This window comes from Miniopterus schreibersii, assembly GCF_964146895.1.
Source record: "Miniopterus schreibersii genome assembly, chromosome: 1".
In the NCBI taxonomy this organism is placed as follows: domain Eukaryota; kingdom Metazoa; phylum Chordata; class Mammalia; order Chiroptera; family Miniopteridae; genus Miniopterus; species Miniopterus schreibersii.
Window position 1 is genome coordinate 201,415,651 of NC_138101.1, and position 19,174 is coordinate 201,434,824.

At 62.2% G+C, this 19,174-nt stretch overlaps 1 protein-coding gene across 1 annotated transcript; it reads right to left on the reverse strand.

Annotated features, from left to right (window-relative positions):
- Positions 1 to 3,445: 3,445 nt before the first annotated feature.
- Positions 3,446 to 10,811, reverse strand: NUDT14 (nudix hydrolase 14). Its single transcript, XM_081140112.1, has 5 exons — positions 10,631 to 10,811; positions 7,559 to 7,602; positions 6,985 to 7,049; positions 6,559 to 6,796; positions 3,446 to 3,761 (listed from the first exon to the last, which is right to left on the reverse strand). Exons 1-5 carry the CDS (start codon positions 10,802 to 10,804, stop codon positions 3,521 to 3,523), a joined length of 762 nt encoding a protein of 253 aa, XP_080996238.1. The 5' UTR covers positions 10,805 to 10,811; the 3' UTR covers positions 3,446 to 3,520.
- Positions 10,812 to 19,174: the final 8,363 nt, after the last annotated feature.

Sequence of the window (19,174 nt, forward strand, 5' to 3'; positions counted from 1 at the left end):
CTCTGTAGGCTGGGAGGGGGCGGGACACAAGCCAGGTACCTCCACACAGAGACCCCACCAAATAAGGGCCTGCAAGCTGTGTTAGGAGCACCCCTTCCTCCCTGTAGGGGCCGGGGGTTCACTGTGGAGGTCCTACCTTTACTCTGGCCTGGAGCAGGCACTCTAGGCCCCAGGAGGGAAGAGGAGCCCCCCCAGTTCCAGGGGTCCAGGACTCCATCCCTGGCTGTCCTTGCCCATGCCCACTGCCCCACTATCCATGGAGGCCCTGGGCACCTCTGTCCCACACTCAGCCAAGCACTGAACGAGGCAGACAGTCCCTGCTCACCCTCAGAGGCTCCCGGTCAGGGGTAGACAGAGGACTTACACCAATAATGTAGTGACAAACTGCAAGGGTGAGGAAGGTGGCAACCCAGGGAGGGGCTGAGAAGACAGAGGACAGACAAGGGTCATCCAGGTGAGCAGCTGTGATGGCACATGCAAAGGCCCTGGGGCCAAGGGAGCCTGACCCCAGTGAGGGCCTGTGAGAGAGAGACAATGGCCAAGGGAGAGGGGGTAAGGGGCATAGGTGAGGCTGGGGGTGGGGGGCACCAGGCTGAGCTAGGCCTCCCCGACTACAGTCTTCCTGCTAAGACCAACGGGAAGTCACAGAAAGCAGCTGAGCTGGGTTGGGCTCCATGTGGTGACTTATATTTTCAGAAAGATCCCTGGCTGCGGGGGAGGGGCAGCAGGGGTGAGGCCATAGGTAGCCACTGCCACAGTGCAAGTGAGAGGGGCCAGTGGCCCGGTGGGGCCTGGAGGTGGAGGGACTGAGGACCGAAGAATTCCAGTCCCCTGTGGGCCCCTCCCTCACGCCCCTCCAGAGCTTTCTGCTCCAGGCCAGCTGGGGGAGGAAAGGACGGCCTAGGCTGTGACCCCATCCAGAAGCCCGTGTCTCAGCCAAGGCTCTTTCTCTGCTGGGAGGCACCAGCGATGGACGCTCACTGCATCCCAAGATCCAAGCTCAACCTGTCAGGAGACGCAGCCTCCCTGGGGCCTACCCTGCCTCGGGAGCACAGGGAGCCCCTGCCTGCCCTGCAAAGCTAGGGAGACGTGACCTGGCCTGTCTGCCTCCCTCCAGACCCTTTGGGAGTGGGACCGAGGTCCCCTTGGCCAGGGCAGCTGGGTAAGCATCAGGGCAGTACTGGGGTCAGCAGACCCAGGACACCTGTCTGCGGGGCAGGCTTTCTGCCTCCCTGCCCCGGGTGCCATCCTGCAGGACACAGAAGCCTCCTCCTGCTCACTGTCCCCTTTCTTCTCCTGCCCCCTAGGAGCCACATCCTGGACCCAATGGTGCCCAAGAAAGGTTCAAGTCAGGACAGTGGCCTCTTCGGGGGAGGAATGGGTACTGGAGGCTGCTAGGAAACAGGGACCCCTCCCTCCGAGGTGCTCCTACAAGGATTTCTACAGCCTTGGCCCAGAAGGCTGGAGATCCAGTGGGAGTCAGGGCTCCTGCCTCTACCTTCGCAGGGCGAAGCTGCCCTGCCTCTTCCAGGAAGGCCCCCATCATTGTTCTGGGGTCCACTGAGCCACAGCACCCCTCAGATCCCAGTTCCATGGGGCCCCTAGCATGAGGACTCCCACTCTGAGCCCCCAGCCCCAGGGGCTCTCCTGGGTGTGCTCTGAGGTGACTGCTCAGCTTGTGCTGGACACGGCTCGGTGGGTTTGGGAGTCACTCAGCCTGGCCATGGGGCTTCAGGGCCAGGCTAGGGTGCAGGCTGCCCGGGGTTTGGACAGAGCCTGCTGGGCTCAGGAGTGAGCTGTGCTTCCGCCCAGTCTGTGGTGCTAAATATAGAGGCCAGGGAGGGGAGTTTCCGGTTACAGCCCCCCCCCCCCAGTGCCGGGAAATCGATGCCAGTTCCATTAGGCTCTGCAGCGGTGCCTGCTGACCTGCCCCCCAGGGTGCAGAGTGAGGAGGCTGGATTGCACCCAAGTCCAGGGACCCTGCCCTCCACCCCTGCCCTGCCAGCCCGGAGCCTACACATGCCCCAGGGCACACCGAGCCCCCAGGCCCTGCTAGACACTCCTCCAGGACAGTGCGGCAGGCAGCCCAGGAAGCCAGTGAGCACTAGGGGTGGGCATCAGGCAAGCAGTAAGGGGGGCAGGCAGGGTGGGCCAGCTCTAGGCTGGACAGAACTCCTGCCCTGAGATAGTCTTCAGAGGAGCGGGGCCCCGGGCAGCCCACTGGGGTCTCCTTGGGGCAGGGTGGAGCTGCAGTACTCAGGACCCCATGGCAGCCCAGCCCCGCTGGCCCCTTGGACACACACCATAAGCCCAAGGGCCCCTCCCTAGCAGCATGGCACTCACTGGCTTGGCTCCCAGGAGGCCCCACCTGGTCACAGCGGCATTTGCATACAGGTGGTGCTGCTTGGGTGGGTCATTTGGGTACAGCCTCCTCGAGATAGCCCTGAATGCCAGGTCCCAGGCTGTGCTGCTCTGCTGGGCTCAGACACAGAACTACCCAGGCCCACAGGGAGGGAAGGACCTGGGTGCCCTCCACGCATGCTCACAAAACACCTGCCTGCCTGGGGTCAGCCTGGGGAAGGGTGGGCCTTGGCCCTCATGAGGAACCCCCACCCAACAATGGGGCCCCAGTAGGAGCCAGAGGCAGTGTGGCCTGCCCCCATGTCTCCTGCAGCCGCGGCCCAGGGCCCAGCCCCAGGTCCACAGGAAAGCTCCTGGCCACTCCAGCTCCCCAGTCCCCACCTACCTGTGGGGACAGCATCCCCCGGATACCTTACCTTCCCCAGGGTCAGGGATCTATGATCCAGGCTGCCCCGACCTGTCCCCTAACACAACACCCAAGGAGCTGACCAGAGGGCTTGGGGGGCTCTGGGGAAGGGCCAGACCAGGTCATTCCCCTCAGAAAGTATCAGGTTGGGCCCCCATCCCCAGCTGATGCCTGTGACTATGGTGACCAGCACACACTCCCTACAGTGGGCGCCAGCCCACCCGTGATAGATGGAGCCTTCCTGGGTGCCTGGATGAACGGGCAGCGAGCTGTCCTGTGACCCCGAGTGCTTGAGGCAGAGGGCAGTTCCTGCAGCCTGACCCTCCCAACGGGCACGCACAGGCCGGCAGGCGGAGGGGGCCACCCAGGCCACGTGGGTGGGTGGCCTCACTTCCCCAGGAGCAAGGAGCATGTCCTCCCAAATGCAGGACCCACAGTTCAGTCCCCCCTCCTCCTGACTGAGGCCGGCTCAGCCACACACACACACACACGCACACACACACGCGTGCCAAGGTCCCAGCTCATTCTGTGGCCCACCCCCTCCTGTCCTGCCCTTGGCACAGCAACAGTCACAGCCAAGGCTGCTGCTGCGTGGAGCTGAGGGACGCTCGGGACAGCCAGCCATCTCGGGCTTCCCCGACCCACCCTGGTTACAGCTCGGAGCCAGTGGACACAAGCTGGAGCCACACGAGCCTTTATTGGGTCTGCAGGGTGAGGGGCCAGGCCCAGCCTCTGTCCAAGCCCTCTGGGGTATCACTGGGGACCCAGGCTGGGGACCACAGAGCTGAGGAACCAGGAGATACCAAAGATGACGCCGAGGGTCTTGGGGACATCCGGGTTGTCCATGAAGGCCTGGGCGCCACCCAGGGGCAGGTGCACAACCTCAATGAGCTCACCCTCCTCAGCCAGGCCACCGCCCGGGCCACCCCGCTGGGCATCTGTCACCTCTGCATAGAACATGGTCTGGCTGGAGCCGGTCAGTCCCACGCCAGCCCTGCAGGTTGAGACATTGTCTGCTGAGCCACCATGCAGGCCCCGCCGGCCCTTCCCACTCCCCACCTTCCAGCCCTCGGGTGGGCACTCCAGGAGGCCCCCCACCCGTGGACATACTGCTCTTCAAGACAGAGCAAGCCGCCAAGCTGTGCGGGGCCACATGGCCAGGACCTGTGCAGCCTGGAGGAGCTGACCATGGTCCCGACCAACGGCCGGCCAGGACACAAGGTCTCAGTCACACAGCCACAGCAGTAAGCTGGGAAGAGGACCTGAGCCCCAGGGTACACAGCAGACCCAGCCACCACCCTGACCACGACTGCGAGACCCTGGGGGGCTGATGCAGATGTGAGGCCGTGGGGGCTGCACTGCTCAGCCTCTGGCAGGCTGTCTGGAGCACAGCACCTCCCTGCTCCTGTGCAGGCTGGGCCCTTAGGCAGGGCCTCCTTCCCCACTGTGCACCTACCCCGCAGTCCCCACCCCCAGGCTGCTGAGGTGTGTGCTGGGCCCCCCGCCTGCACCCAGGGATCTAGGCTGGTTGTGGGCAAGGCATGGGCCTGGGAGAGCTCCCCAAGCCGTCACCTGCAGGACACAAGCTGGGGACAGCAGGTGCCAAGGCAGCCAGGTGAGAGGCTGGGCTCGTGGGGGGGGGGGTGGCAGCAAGGTCCCCAAGCCCAAACCCATGGGTCCCAGGCTGGAGAGGAACATGAGAGTCCCCTTCTCAGTGAGTGTTGGCCAGAAGGGGGCCACTGGCCTCTAGGAGGGAGACAAGCACCCAGGCAGAGAGCAGTGGCCCCAACTGGTTGGTGGAGGGCAGCCATGGTGACCGCTGGCTGTGAGAAATGGGTGAGGGACAGGTCAGTCCGGATTCCAGCACAGGAAGGCCCAAGCGTGGTTTGCAGGGGGAGAAGGGAACCAAGGGGAGTCTGGGGAGGGGCCTCGGGAACAGGGGAGACCCCGGGTGAGCCCAGGTTAGCTGCGGCTGCCCTTGGAGACGCGCCCAACACACAGGGCAAAGAAAAGGGCTGAGGGGCTTCCACTCCCCACCCCAGGAGAGGCCCCACTCGGACTGACCTCACCCAGCTGCTTCCTCTGCCCTCCATCCCCTTATCTCCCTCAGACCCTTCCTGATGGGCCGTTTCCGCCGGCGGCACGGCTGCCTTTGATGGAAGCCCGTCTGTGGGGTTTCCAGTCGGTTTCCTCCGGCTCGTGAAGGAGACAGGCGTGGCCTCTGAATATGCCCGGCCAGGCAGGGCACTGCCTCCCCTCCTCACTCAATCGTTTCCGTGGCTGGCTAATCTCAGAAGGGTGCCTGGGCCTCGTCACCTGGGACTGGCAGGTGAGTGGCCTGGCTCACCTCTGGGGTGATGGAGAGGAAGCCGGGGCCCTGCTACAGGGCAGCATGAGCTCTGCTGTCTGTCCAGCCCTCGTGAACCCCACAGGGACAACTGCCCTGATCTCCACTCCAGCCCCCCTCCGGTCCTGTCTCACCACAGCCAACCCTCGACTCCATCACACAAGTCTGAGCAGGCTGCTCACTGTCCACAACCCTCCTTGGCTCCCCAGCACCCTCAGGATCAGGCGGCAGCCCAGAGGCCCTGCATGTGGAGCCACTGCAGCCAGGCTGCTGGTCCACTTGCCCAGAGCCTCTGCCATGCAGCCCCTCTGCCAGGACCCCCCACCAGGCTCACATCCCAGGTGGGGGCAACCCCTCCAGGGCACCTCCCACCTGCCTTCCTCTTTGCCCACCCCTGGCGCAACCCTTACCCCAGGGCAGGCCCCTTGGAGTCTCCCCATCCCCAGCAGGCTCAGGGGACAAGTAGCCATTGGCCGGCCACACGGAGGACACCTGCGGAACACTGAGGCCCCTCACACTAAGATAGCCAACACTATGGTGTGGAAATCCTCAATCCTGTTTAACATGGAGGATCCCGAGGCTCACCTCCTTCCTGGGACTGGAGATAAACCTCCACCCACAAAACTGTAGGCTGGGGGGCCCCGGTGAGGCCCTGGGGGCTGTTGCAGCAGGGGGGACCCAGCCCAACACTGCACGGCCCCTGCACTGGACTGAGAGGAGTCAGAGCCCCCAGGCCTTCCTCCTAGGGGTGCCGGCCCTGTCCTCTGGAGAAGGCCCGGAGCTCAGTGTAGTCAGGACACTGCGAGGCCCTCCTCCTGCCCCAGACATCCCTGAGGGCAGTGCGCCCAGGGCAGGGGGTGGGCTTTACCCCAACATCCTATCCTAGAAAGGAAGCCCCAGCAGTAGGCCTCATGGGGAGTGGGGGGGGCGCCTGGGCCCAGGTGGGGCCGGCAGGCCCTGAAGTTCATCGTCCAGGCCACACCTCTCCCCCCCCCCAGGAGTGCTGGGGCCCCTCCCCGCCCAGGACACAGCCATCCCCTCATTCCTGAGCCACTGTCCGAGCAGATCTATGACTCACCCCCACACCCAGAGCCTGGTGCTTAATCCCACAGGAAGTAGAGACATCTGTCAGCAGCAGCTGCCACCGAGCCAGCCCCACAAGGCTAGGGGCCACAGGGTGGGGGCTGCAGGGTAGGGGCAAGGGCGCAGCATGCCCCAGAACCAGCTCCAAGAGCCCCAGGTTCCGGTCTGGGTCACGATCTGGGTGCATTCCATCCAACTATCCCCCAACCCCACGATGAAAACAAGGAGGCATTGCCTCACTTGCACACCCCTGGGGACGGGGCGCTCATTGCCTAGAGGCAGCCTGTCCCATCCCCTGGGAAGCGCTGAAGCAGGGGGCCCCTCCCTGGCCTTGCAGGTCCACAGGCCCAGCCCCACTCACTTGTAGGTGGCCACCCGGCGCAAGTCGGACGGGGTCAGGTGGTAGCCACACTCCTCCCAAGCCTCCTTGCAGGCCACTTCCTCCAGTGACAGTCCGGGCTGGTCCACAAGGCCGGCGCACAGCTCATACGTCACCCCTGCTGAGCCCGGCAGTGCCACCGGCAGCACCCGTGGCCCATCTTGGTCCACAGCTGCCAGGGAACCTGGGAAGCGGCGTTCCACCTCGCCCACATACACAGCTGGTTGGGGGGAGGGCAGACTACAGTCACAGCCATGTGGCAGCCACCTCCTTGTAGACCAGACCCCCTCACCAGGCCTCAGTTTCCCCTGGAGCTCCTCCCGACATCTGCATTCTGACCCTAGGACCACAGGGGCCTGAAGGCAACCTCCAGATCTGCCCTCCCCACACCCCCTCTGGGGGCCTCACCTGGCCGGAACTGTTTCACCAACACCAGGCTCCTCTGGTAAGAGTTGAACAGGAGAATGGTCACACTGTGGGGCGGGGGTGGGCCAAGCTCAGTGCAGAAGCAACCCCCTCCCCTGGCCGCCCTGGACCCCACTCCCAGCCCACCTCCTCTCCCCAGCAGCCTGGGGAAACTAGGTCCCTTGGTCAGATGGGGAGTGAGGCCCAGGCGGAGCCAGAGCTTGCCCGGGTCACACAGTCAGGCTAGGACCCAGCTGGCAGGACAGGGCAGTGGGGTGGGGAAGACATGTTTGGAAGTTGGGGGCTGGGTGACTGACAGGACATGTGGTCCCCGTGGGCCAGCTGCCTGCTGAGCACACTCCTGAAGCCACGTCGCTATCTAGCCCATATCCCACTGCTCAGGGGCAAGGGCACCCAGACAGCCTCTCTCAGGTCCCACCGGGGACCCAGCTCAGCCACCAGGCCTTGGGGCGACCCTCAGTGAAGGGAACAGGAGAGTGGGGATGTTTGTGGGGGAAACACAGATGCAGAGGCAGGGTCCCCGTGGGCATGGGAGGGGCCCCGACTGGGACCTCACCTGTCATGTGTCTTCATGAAGTCCCAGGACTTCTGGATGCCATTCTGAAAGAGGCGGGGCAGCGGTCAGGGTAGCAGAGGGCTGCCCGCATGGGGGGAGGTGTTCTGGGGAGCTGAGGAGGCCAGACAGACCTGCAGCACCAGCTCCGGCCACGGAGGCCCCCTCCCAGCCTGGGCCTGCTGGAGCCGGGAGCTCCCGCAGGTGAGGAAGGGGAGCGGCTGGGCGGGGAAGAAAGGTCTAGGACAGCCTGGGGTTCTGCAGGTAAAACAGAAAACCAGGGCAAAGGAAGGAAGGCACCCCAGGCACAGCATGAGCACATCCGGCACAGGTTAAGCACAAGGCGCTGCAGAGCTGCAGAGATGTATGCCGTCACCGAGTGGAGGGAGGACCGTGGTGGCGGGGGGGGGGGGGGGGGGGGCGCAAGCATGTCATACCCTCCCCATCAGGGCAGGGAGGGACCCAAGGGGTAAGCACAGAGACCCGGTTTCCTCAGGCCACTGGACAAAGGGAGGTGAGAAGTGGGAGGGCAGGAGGGTAGATCAGCCTCCTGAGGGAGAACCAGCCCCAGGAGCAGCTGGGGTGGGGTGGCACCCGAGCAGGGTGGGGGATCATTCAAAAAACATGGGGATTCAATGACGGTGACTGGATAGTGGGACAACCCCTCTCCCGGCCCAGTTTGGGTCCCAGGTTAACTCATGCATCCTGTGGTCGTTCCCCGGCCCTGGGCACCCTGCCCCAACTGGCTGCCAAGACTCTGGGAAGCGCTCAGTATATGCAGGAGGCAGTGTGGGGCAGGATCTGAGCTGAGCCTGCTGGGGGCAGGCAGAATAGACAATTATGGGGTTCTAGCAGGCGGAGGAGATGCCCAGAATCCTGCCAGGTGGACACCACTAGGCGAAATGGGCCATTCCACCTGGCCCAGCACCCTCCCCAAGGGGTCTCTGTGGGTGGCGCTGGACCCGCGACCTTGGGGCCCTGCTCTGTGGCTGCCCATCACCAGCCCCTCGGTCACTGGGTCAACCCAGAGGCCCTGGCGAACCGCTGGCACCACCCTTGGGGTCTGTCGAAGCCACGAAATGGACATGGGCCTGAGCACCAGAAACACAGAAAGTGCGGCCAGGGAGGCAGGAGAGGGACGGCTAAGGGACAGGGTTTGAGAGAAATTCCTGGTGGATCACACACCAGGCCCACAGAAGTGAGGAATGAGCGCTCCAGGCAAGAGGCCTCACAGACAGAGGCCCACATGCTGGTCCCAGCAGAGCTGGGAAAATGGGTCTGAGCTTGGCCTGGAGGCAGAGGTGTCCCGGAAGGGTGGTGGCAGCCTTGGTTTCCAAGGGGCAAAGAGGACGATGCCCTATGGCACACAGGCTGGGCTGCCTGGGAGGCTGTTCTCAGGCACTGCCCCAGAAGCAAGCCCGGGCCTGCCTGCTATCCGGCCACCCAGGGCCAGCCACCCACCCAGGCCGGGCTCCAAGCAAGGCCTGCCTCCGGTGTGCCATGTGCCTGCTGCGCCCACTGGCTCCCTCAGGGTTTGTATCACCTGTGCAGGTCTCAGGGACCCCTTGGCTCAAGATCAAAACATCTCTCAGAACTTTAGGTCCAGCCAAGACGGGTGGAGGAGACGGTCTCCAAGGCCCCTCCCACAGGCCCTGGCCAGCTGGCGGGCCCCAGACCTGGCTCATCTTCAGGGGCCTGGGAGGGAGGGATAGGACTGGAGCGGACACAGTCCTCTCCCCCTCAGAGCCATGGGGGTGCCCTGTCTCTGGCCCACCTGTCTGTCCATCAGATCTCTGCTGACCAGGGTGGCTAATGATCAAAGGCTATAGATACTCTGGGTGGCATGCACTGCCCAACCCAATGTCCCTGGCCCCTCAGCTTGTGCCCACCACAGCCTGCTGCCTCACGGCTCAGCTCTGGTCACCAGCACCCATCAGTGGGAACGTCCTGGCAGGCACCTACCAAGGCTGCCACCCTTCACAGGAGGTGGGGAGAGAGGGCTGCAGCCACAGCCCAGCAGGTGTATACCTGGGCTGCCCTGTGCCCGCTGCCACCCAGAGTCCCAGCCCTTGGGGGCTGTGCAGCCACAGTCAGGCCAATGTCAGGGAGGAGGGCAGCGACCTCTGTGTTCCCACACTCTGTCTGTTAACTGACCCACGCTCCTGCCCCAGGCCCTTGCTGCCAACATGGATCCATCCTGGTGCCCACAGGGCCCCAGTGACTGGGAGAGTGGGGGTGCAGGGGCCTCTCTCAGGCTGGGCCCCAGGAGGCTTCACAGGGTCAGTGAGAAGAAGGGGTCTGGAGAGGACGGGAAAGGCAGGACACTGCAGGTCCAGGGACACCAAACTCCGACTGTGCTGAGAGGGGCAGGAGGGCAGTCTTCACCTAAACGGCCTGCAGGAGCCCCAGCCGGAGGCAGCGCCCGCGCAGGTGGAGCAGGCAAGTGGAGGGTGGGGACCCAAACTGGGCAGAGCGGGTGGTGGAGAGCTGAGCAGGAGGCGGTCAACGGCTGGACACGGGGAGAGGGGGGCAGCAGCCCTCTTTCAACCCACAAGTAGTTCTTGTTAACCTACGAGGCAGCCACTGCCTGGGAGGCCGCGCGGTCCTGCCCTCCCGGGCTGGAGGTGGGCCCCCGGAGGTGGACCCCCGGAGGTGGCGCGCGGGGAGGGAGCCCACCGCGAGGGGCTCTCCGGGGCTCACCCAGCGCCCTCTCCTGCCTCCTGCCCCCTGCCCCCGGCCTCCACCCCCCGATGTGGAAACCACCTCCTCCGGGAAGCTCTCCCTGATTCCGGACGAGCCCAGTAAGTCCCACCGCAGCGAGGGCGGGTGCCCGGCAGAGCCTCCTGGGAGGGGCGCGCGGTCCCCGAGGTGTCCCTGCGGGGCCCCGCCCTGACCCCGGCGCCCAGGCGGCCTTGGAACCGAGACCCGCGCGAGCAGCCCGGGCGCGGGGCGGGCGCCGGGGTGTGGGCGGGGCTCCGGGGTGGGCGGGGCTCCGGGGTGTGGGCGGGGCAGCGCCGGGCCGGGGGCGGGGCTCCGGGCGCGGGGCGGGCGGAAGCGGCGGGCGGGCGGGCTCACCTGGCGGTAGCGCAGCGTCAGCGGCCGCAGGTAGGGCGAGGCTGCGCAGCGCCCCACAGCCGCCCCCTCGATGCGCTCCATGGCGCGCGGGCCGCGGGGGCCGCGGCGGACGCAGCAGGGCGCGCCCCGGGCTGCAGCGGGCGGGCGGGCGGGCGCGTGACGCCGCGGGGGCATGCGCAGTGCGCGCGGGGCGGGGCGGGGCGGGCGGGGCGCGCAGGTGGCGTCGGGGGCGGCCGCGCGCGGGCGGGGGCGCGTCGGGGGCGGGGCGCGGGCCCCGGGCTGGAGGGGCGGCGCTGCGGGACCCGGGCGGTCCGGGGAGGGACGGCGTCGCGCTGGGACTGCGGGGATGGGGCGGGCCGTCCGGGCGCGGGGGCGGCCCCGGGGACCGAGAGACCGGGCCCTGGACGGAGAGGTCGGCGCTCACGGCCGCCGAGCGGGCCGGCGACGGGGGAAGGGCGGCCGCTGGGGCTGCGCGCGGGCGGCATGAGCGCGCGTGGGCAGGCAGAGCCAGGCCCTCCCCTCTGGGGTCCTGGGGCGTGGGGCTGGCCTGGGCCCGACTGCCCGCGGGCCCCGCGTGGGAGGAGCTGCGGGGCCCCCTGCCCCCGGGTTGTCCCTCCCCCTCGGGAGCCAGGTGCTGCTCCCGCCCCCAGGAAGCCGCCCTCCGCCGACACCCCGCCCTGGCCTTGGAAGGGCCCCCTCCTTCCTTGGGTGTGGATCCCAAAGGACCCCCTCCAGATGGGGCCACCGCGTTCCCAGTGGCAGGTTCAAGTGGTGGGTGGGGGAAGCGAACCCTTCACCTGCCCTGAACTATGGCCCCAGGTGGGGCTGCCCACGTGGCCTCGAAATCTCCTCGGACGCGGTCTGGCTGCTGTGGCTCGGTTGGTGGGCGGCCTCCCCTGCACCGAAAGGTGGCCAGGTGGCCAGTGTGCGTCCCAGTCAGGGCCCAGGCCTGGGCTGCAGGCTCCAAGCCATGTTTCTCTCTCCCTCCCTCTCTCTCTAAAAATAAACAAAACCCTTTTTAAAAAACTACTGAGGAACAACAAAATCAACACGGTGTATAAACCAAATGCCATGAGTTAAAGTGCTACTTTTTCAACTAACTTTAAAAAAAAAAAAAGAAAGAGCCCTGACCGGTTTGGCTCAGTGGTTAGAGCCTCCGACAGGGGACCAAAGGGCCCTGGGTTCCATTCGAGGTCAAGGGCACATACCTGGGTTGCAGGTTCCTTCTTCCCAGCTGGGGCGTGTGCCGGAGGCCACCAATGGATGTGTCTCTCACATCGATGTTTCTCTCTCCCCCCACCTCCCTCCTTCCCATTCTCTCTCTGAAAAAAGCAATGGAAAAATATCCTCGGGTAAGGGTTAACAAACAAAACAAAACAATGAAAGAAATGTACGCCTATATTGTCTATTGCCATGTTAAAGAAAACAATTTCGTGGCTCAGCACCATTCATTGCCTTTTCCCGTCCCTGGGTGGTGGCCCTGGCCTGGCTGGGCAGCTTTCCCGGGTTTCTCTGCAGCTGGGATCAGGGGCAGTTGGGGCTGGAATCTTCTGAAGGCTCCGCGGGATGCATGTCCAGCTTGGCTTCTTCCCCTGGGCCTGGGGCCTCAGTTTCATGGCTGGAGCAGCAAGGCTGGCTGGCCGTGTCACTGTGCGTGGCCTCTCCAGTGTGGCTGGCTTGGGCTTCCCCACAGCATGGCGGTCTCAGCAGTGGATTCTTCCACGGCAGCCAGCTCCCCCAGCACACAGCCACTAGGCCAGCCTTAGGTCCCAGCCTGGGAAGTCAAGCACTGTCATTTCCACTGTGTTCTGCAAGTCACACAAAGTCCTGGGCCACCCCAGATTCCAGGGGAGGGGACTTCACAAGGGTGGGGGCACCAGGAAGCATGGTTCATAGGGGTTGTCATGGGAGACTATCTGTTATCTCGCCCTATCTGTAGAAGCTTGTGCTTCCCAGCCTTGCCCTGGCATCCTTGTGGCTGGAAAGACCACCCACCAGAGAATCAATCCCAGAAGCTCCCCCCACCACCACCCAACCGCCAGGACAGGCAGGCTTCTTCCTCCAGGCCCAGGGGGCCCGGGGTGCTCCTGCCTGTGGTCATGCGGAAGTGAGGACTGCTCAGAGTTTGCACAGTGGCGGCCAGACCCAGCAGCACACAGGGCTGCTCAGGAAGCACCTCCACAGAGCATCGCTTTCTTCACGTTCAGGGGAAGTAACATTTTTGTAATAATGCAAGCCGAGGGCCTGGCAGTGCAGGTGGCAGGACTTATGTGCTATAGTATACCAGCAAGGTGCCACCCCTATGGAAAACAGACTGGCAGGGCCTTAGACAGCTCAGGATAGAATTCCACCACCCCATGTAACCCCCAAGGATGGAAAACAGATGCAGAACTGAGACTCGCACCAGCAGCACTGTCCATCCTGTCCATCGACAGATGATGGTGAACAGACCGGTCTGGCCACACAGTTGGCCCTTGGGCAATGCTCAGCAACTGGGCAGGTGGACATTGGCTTCCTCCACAGGTCCAGAGAGGTGAGGATACTGGTCAGGGAGTTTCTGACATGACTCATTTAAAGACGGAGGAAACCAAACCAGCCCCTTCATGGGGCTCTGTGTTTCAGTAATGGGGCCCTTGGGTACCTCTGGCCTGAGCCACACAGATGGAGTGTCCGTGGACCTGCCTCCTGCTCCAAGCTCAGGTCTTCCTGAGGACCCCAGACCTGCAAGGGGCCAGGGGTCAGCTTTCAGGCTTCCTCTTCTGTCCCAGGCTCTGGGCTGGTTCCTGCTCCAACTCACAGGGTCCTGAAGGCTGAGTGGCCCCAAGTCTGTGCTCAGGGAGCTGGAGGCCATGTCCCAGCTGGACTGTCAGGCAGAGTGTGGCCTCCCTCACTCCGCTTCTTCCAGACCCATGGACTGGAGGAAACAGCAATGGCGATGGTGAAAATTCCACGTGGAAGGAAATCCAAGCAGAATACACTTCTTTTTTGTTGTTGTTAATCCTCACTTGATATTTTTTCCACTGATTTTTAGAGAGAGTGGAAGGAAGGGATGGAGGGAGCAGGGTGCGGGGAGAGAGAAACATCGATGTGAGAGACACATCACTGGTTGACCCCTTGGTTTGGGGGCCAACACTCTAACCATTGAGCAAACCAACCAGGGTCTGAATGAACTTAATGTGCTACAAAGTGTGCTTGCTCACAAGGAAGCACTCCAGCCTTGGTGTGGCCGAGGTCCCGGTGCACATACTGGGAGAGAGGGAAAAGGACATGTGCGTGTGTGTGCACAGGTGTGTGTGTGCACAGGTGTGTGCGCACAGGTGAGTGTGTGCATGGATGTGTGTGCTCATAGGTATGTGTGTACACGGATGTGTGTGTGCACAGATAGCTGTGTGTGCATAGTTGGGTCTGTGTGCATGTGTGTGTACATATATGTGCAGAAAAGCTGAGCCCTCCTGGGCTGGGACGCTGAGGTGGGGACACCTCTCCTACATCCACTCTGCACCCACCTCACCTCCTCCGCACAGGCCCAGCACCAGTCACTTCCATGGTGTGTGCTAAGCATCCCAGCGCTTGGCCCAGACCTTGGAGGTGAATGGTCACTGATCCTCACAATGGGGACTTCTGGGCCAATTTGCAGAGAGAAACCGCTCCCCTTTCCTCATGCCAGTGGGTCCGAGATCACCTCCCTAGGAGCCCCGTGCAGGCTGCCCTGCATTGTTTCGCTGCTGTGGTGATGCCACCCTACCTCCCACCAGGTCCTGCTGAGGAGTTGCCAGGGTGAAGGAGCACCACTGATTCTCAGATGCTTAAATGTGAAATTCGTCCCACGTGCAGAAGAATCTATAAGATATGTTTCTATATTGTAGTTTAAAGAGTAATAGGAAAGCAGACGCACAGGAGCCAGATCATGAAGCAGCACATTTCTAGTACCTGGAAGCTACAGGGAGGAGGGGGGGCGGGGGTTACTCCCAACAAAGTCCTTCTTCTTAACATGGAGAACCATCCCCTGGATGGTTCTTCATATTCAGTGTGTACCCCCAAGCTACATTCCCTCTTGTTTTGACAAACTGCTCAGCTGAGCTCCTCAGGAGAGGTCTGACCTCGGCCTCCCTGAGAGTTTCTAGGAGCCATTCTGGGGCCATCAGTGGGCAGGGACACAGACGCTCTAGGGACATACAAGACTCCCATAGTCCAGGCATCTGGCAGGGCTCTGCATTTCTGCTTCTAAACCCACCAGGGCCCTCTCTCAGTCCAACATAGGTCAGGAAGGAGTCAAAGCAGATACTCCTGGGGAGGCCACATCCTCAGCTACCCCAGAGGTGCCATCTCTTGTGTCACACTGTCTAATCTGTATGACTGACACACACAGGCTCAGTTGTCCTGCTGACATCTCCCTTCCCCCTGGCCCTTGTGTTAGATGCTGGGAGTCCGCATGCCAGGCCTCTCTCTTCCTTGACTCACACTCTCATTTTAATGGAGCACATCCTGCAGTAGCTTCTGGAGACAGAGTGCATCTGTCTATGGAGGCAGAGATACATTGTAACACCTTGTCTGTCTGAGCACATCTTTGCTCCACCCTCATACATGAATGCTGGCTGGGCTGGGTATAGAATTCATGGTTGGAAATCACTTTACTCCAGCACTCTGTAGGCATTGCTTCATTGTCTGCTTACTTCCAGTGTGGCTGCTTCGCATCTCAAGCCATTATGAGGCCTCTTTTGGGACTTAACACGTGTTGATTTGGAGAATGTCCCATTTGGACTAGAAAAGAATGTGTATCTTTCTATTTGTTGCTTCATCATCCAAACTGTGCACATCTTTGCTTGTGGATGCTTGAGCTGTTGGGGTCTGAGAGAGAAGCTGGAGCATTTCCACTACAGTTGTTGGGCCAGCTGTCATTTGTTGCTTTGTGTCTTCTGAGGCTATGTTTTTAGTTGTATATGTGTTATATTTTTTATCTGCTATTCTTGTCAAAAGTATTTGTGTCCCTCTTTGTCCTTCATGACGCTATTATTTTAAAAACCTATTTTCTTGTTCATTAAAATGACTACCCCTGCTTTCCTTTGATTAAAAGTTCTCCAACCTTTATATTTTTAATTTTTTAAATATGTTTTTATTAATTGCAGAGAGACGAAGGGAGAGGGAGAGATAGAAACATCAGTGATGAGAGAGTCATTAATTGGCTGCCTCCTGCATGCCCCCTACTGGGGATCAAGCCTGCAACCCTGGCATGTGCCCTGACCAGAATCGAACATTGACCTTCTGGTTCATAGGTTGATGCTCAACCAGTGAGCCACACTGGTGGGACCTCCATCTTTTATTTTTAACTGTTGAGTGTCCTATTAAGTATGTATTTTGACAACATAGTACTGGTTTGGACTGCCTGCCCCCCTCCATTGCTGCCAGAGCCCAGCATAGGCTGGACTTCCTGCCCCACCTAGCCTTGTCCCCCAACCATGGCAGGGTCCCCCTAGGACAGATGGGCCCATGCATGCCAGAGCCAAGCTGATCTGGGGCAGCAGGACAACACCTGGTGGGAGTCCCCTCGCCAGGTCTGGAAGGGGGTTCAGAGTCGGTTGGGGTGACCCTCCTGGAGAGGGAAGAGGAGAGTGGAGCGGGGTGTGGGACAGACCCCTAAGGTCCAGAGGCAGGCAGAGAGCTGTGAGTGGCATGCTGAGCCCCAGCTGTGACCTCACTGGGGCCCCAACACAGAACAGAATCAGGCTCCCAAGACGTGCACCGCCTTGTGGGTGTGACTGCCCAGGTCACCCTGGGGCTGGTGGCTTGACCAAGGCCGCACATTCTCAACCTCTAGGCGCCCCTGGGTCTCGAAGGGAAACAGCTCAGCCAGGAGCCCCAGGAACGCACAAGCCCCATCACAGACCAAGCCCACCCGGAAAGCGGGAGCCCGGGGAACAATGACCTTCGTGTGACAGACTTTCCCCTCAGTGGGAGAAAATAGAGTTTAATAGAATGGCGATTTCCTGCATTTGTGCCTGTGCCTGAGGAGTGATTCACGCAGAGACCTCCCACAAAGAGGAGTTTCTAGCCAAGTCGGCCAGGGCTGGGGCCCCAACAGCTCCACACCCCTGGGCCCTGGGGCCAGGCAAAGGTCCACCAGCCATCCTCTGAGCCCCTGCCCTCCTCCCGCAGGTCAGCTCAACTTTGGCAGCTTGATTACCCGCAGAGGGACCTGAGCTGGACAGACAGCAACAGCTCCAGGGCTGGAAGATGGCCTTGGGGCTTCCCAACCAGAGTGCAGACAGCTATTCTGAAGCCTGGGGTGGGGGAGGGGAGGACGAGAGGGGCACGAAGAGGGCTTCTGAGGGCCTGGGATCAGAGTGGTCAGTGAGTCTCTGATCCCAAGAGGTCAGGGGGCATGTGGCTGTGCTGAGGGCAGGTCATGGGTACCTGGCAGAAGGCAGAAGGGAGCAGGTTCAAGGGAGGTAAATGTACTGCTTGGGCCTCCTTCCACATTCGAGTGGGGGGTGGTGGTGCTGGGGGCTTTCCTGGGTTTGGGGAGGCTCAACAGTGACACCTATGAGGGCCACCATGCAGGGGTGAATCAGAAGGTGCCAGGAGCCCACTAGTAGGTCCTGGGTGGCATGCAGTCCTATATGGCCCAGGTGGTCAGACTGAGAGCCCAGGGGACACCTGACCTGCTCAGGAGATGGGGACTTGCCCTGGTGGTAGCAGGGGGGTCCTGAGGGTACCCCCTCTGGTCTTTTCCTTCTGAAGAAGAGGTGTGAGGGCAGGGCCTTAGTGGAGGCCTGGACCTCTGATCCCCACTGTGGGGCACGGGAGAGGAAACCACAGCAGGGGCAGCTGCAAGGCCCAGGCTCACAGAGTTCTCCTTTGGGGAACTGATAAGGATGCTGGCCTTCTCCATCGGTCACTACCTGCTGACTCCATCCCTCCCTGCACATTCCTGAGAGTCCCTCCTGAGACCCCCAGGGCGCACAGCCTGTCAGCGAGTCTCCCAACAGTCACCAGTCACGTCTGTTGTTCAGTGGTGGGGGGGGGGGCGAGTTCATGTGACCCCCCCCCCAGCCCACTGCTCCTCCCTTCAGCCACTCGTCCTTGGTCTCTCCTGGGTGAGACCCCTGCTGACCACCCTGCTGCCTACTCCTGAGACTTCTGCCACCTCCAAACCCCACCATGGCCAGACCACCCCTTCCCTGCAGCTCTAGGGTCTCATCCCTGCTACACCTTCCTTCCACCCCCTGCCCTCCCCTTTCAGCCACACAGCATGGGGACAGTGGTACCAACCTACCTGCTCTGGGGACACACATGGCCTCCCTCCTGGGGCATCCCTGACAGCACTGAGCTTGTCCATGTGGCCACCTGACCAGGCTCTGCTCCCACACCCTGCTGCCATAGTCCAATGGATGGAGGCCAGCTGCTGCCCTTTGGACCCACAAGGCATCAGAACCAAGGCCCAGCTGCTCCCAGCGCAAGATGAAGCTATGGAGCGCAGCAGGGGTACAGCTCGCTCGGCCCCTTCCTGCCAGCCTCCTGCCTCCCCCGCTTTCCCAGGTAAGGCACCCTGCAAGGGGCCTGGGGCTGCCCCCTTCATTCTTCACAGGTGTCTCCCTCCAAATCTCTCCTGCATCAAGTCCCCACTTGGCCTCTCAGATTAGTTCATGTTCAGGCCCCCCAACACCTCTCCTAGGCCTTCTGACCTTGAGATCCTTAGGCAGGCACCAGGCAGGACGGCACAGCTCCCCTGCCCCCGTGGGTGCCCCAGGTGCCCTGACCCTTCATCAACACTCGCTACCCTCTGTAAAGTGCCTACTAAGTTCTGGTGCTGTGCTGGGTGCTCTCCCTCCGAGACCTTGTTTCGTCTGCACAAACCCGTGTTACACAGCGAAGGAGCTCAAAGGGCATGACCGCCAGGGCCAGCAGCCCAGGCCCGCGGGATACAGCCTCCGCGGAGGCGGGGTACAGCTCTCCCCTGGCTCCTCTGGCCTCGGGCGGCAGCCTCCTGCAACATTTCATTTCTGGGGTGCCCTGCTGTCCTCTTGGTGCTCCCCCAGCCCTCCCAGGCCCTTTGTTGGCAACTCCTCCTGTTAAATCCCACCACGCGGTGTTTTTTGTTTTGTATTTTTAAGGTAAGATAAAGATTATTTTTATTATTTCTTTTTAATCCTCACTTTGAGGACGTTTCCCCCCCATTGCTTTTCAGAGGGCGTAGGAGAGAGAAACATGGATGCGAGAGAGACACATGGGTGGGCCCGAGGGGGCCAGGGGCTGAGCCTGCCCAACCCGGGTACGTGCCCTTGGCGACCGAACTGGGTGGGACCCTGCAGTTTGCCGGCTGCCACTCTGACCACTGAGCCCAACCAGGGCTCCTGGTGGTGGTTTTGATGGACGGGGGTTGAGTCAGGGGAGGGCTTTGCAGGGGGGAAGCTGCGGAGTCTAAGGCCCCCCCGCCCAGGACCCGGGCCGGGGCAAGGCAGGACCGGCCGAGGTGGGGGCGCCGGCGGCTGTTCCCGGCCCCCTCCGGCGCAGCCCGGGTCCGAGCGGCTCCTCCCCTGCGGGGCG

What these genes read in the sequence shown, in the direction of transcription:
- NUDT14 (XM_081140112.1), bottom strand. Translation starts at nt 10,804, where the DNA reads ATGCCCCCGCGGCGTCACGCGCCCGCCCGCCCGCCCGCTGCAGCCCGG. An exon ending in TTCATGAAGACACATGACAG is followed by an intron (nt 7,050 to 7,558) that starts GTGAGGTCCCAG and finishes CCCGCCCCACAG; the next exon opens with TGTGACCATTCTCCTGTTCA. An exon ending in GGTGAAACAGTTCCGGCCAG is followed by an intron (nt 6,797 to 6,984) that starts GTGAGGCCCCCA and finishes CCCCCCAACCAG; the next exon opens with CTGTGTATGTGGGCGAGGTG.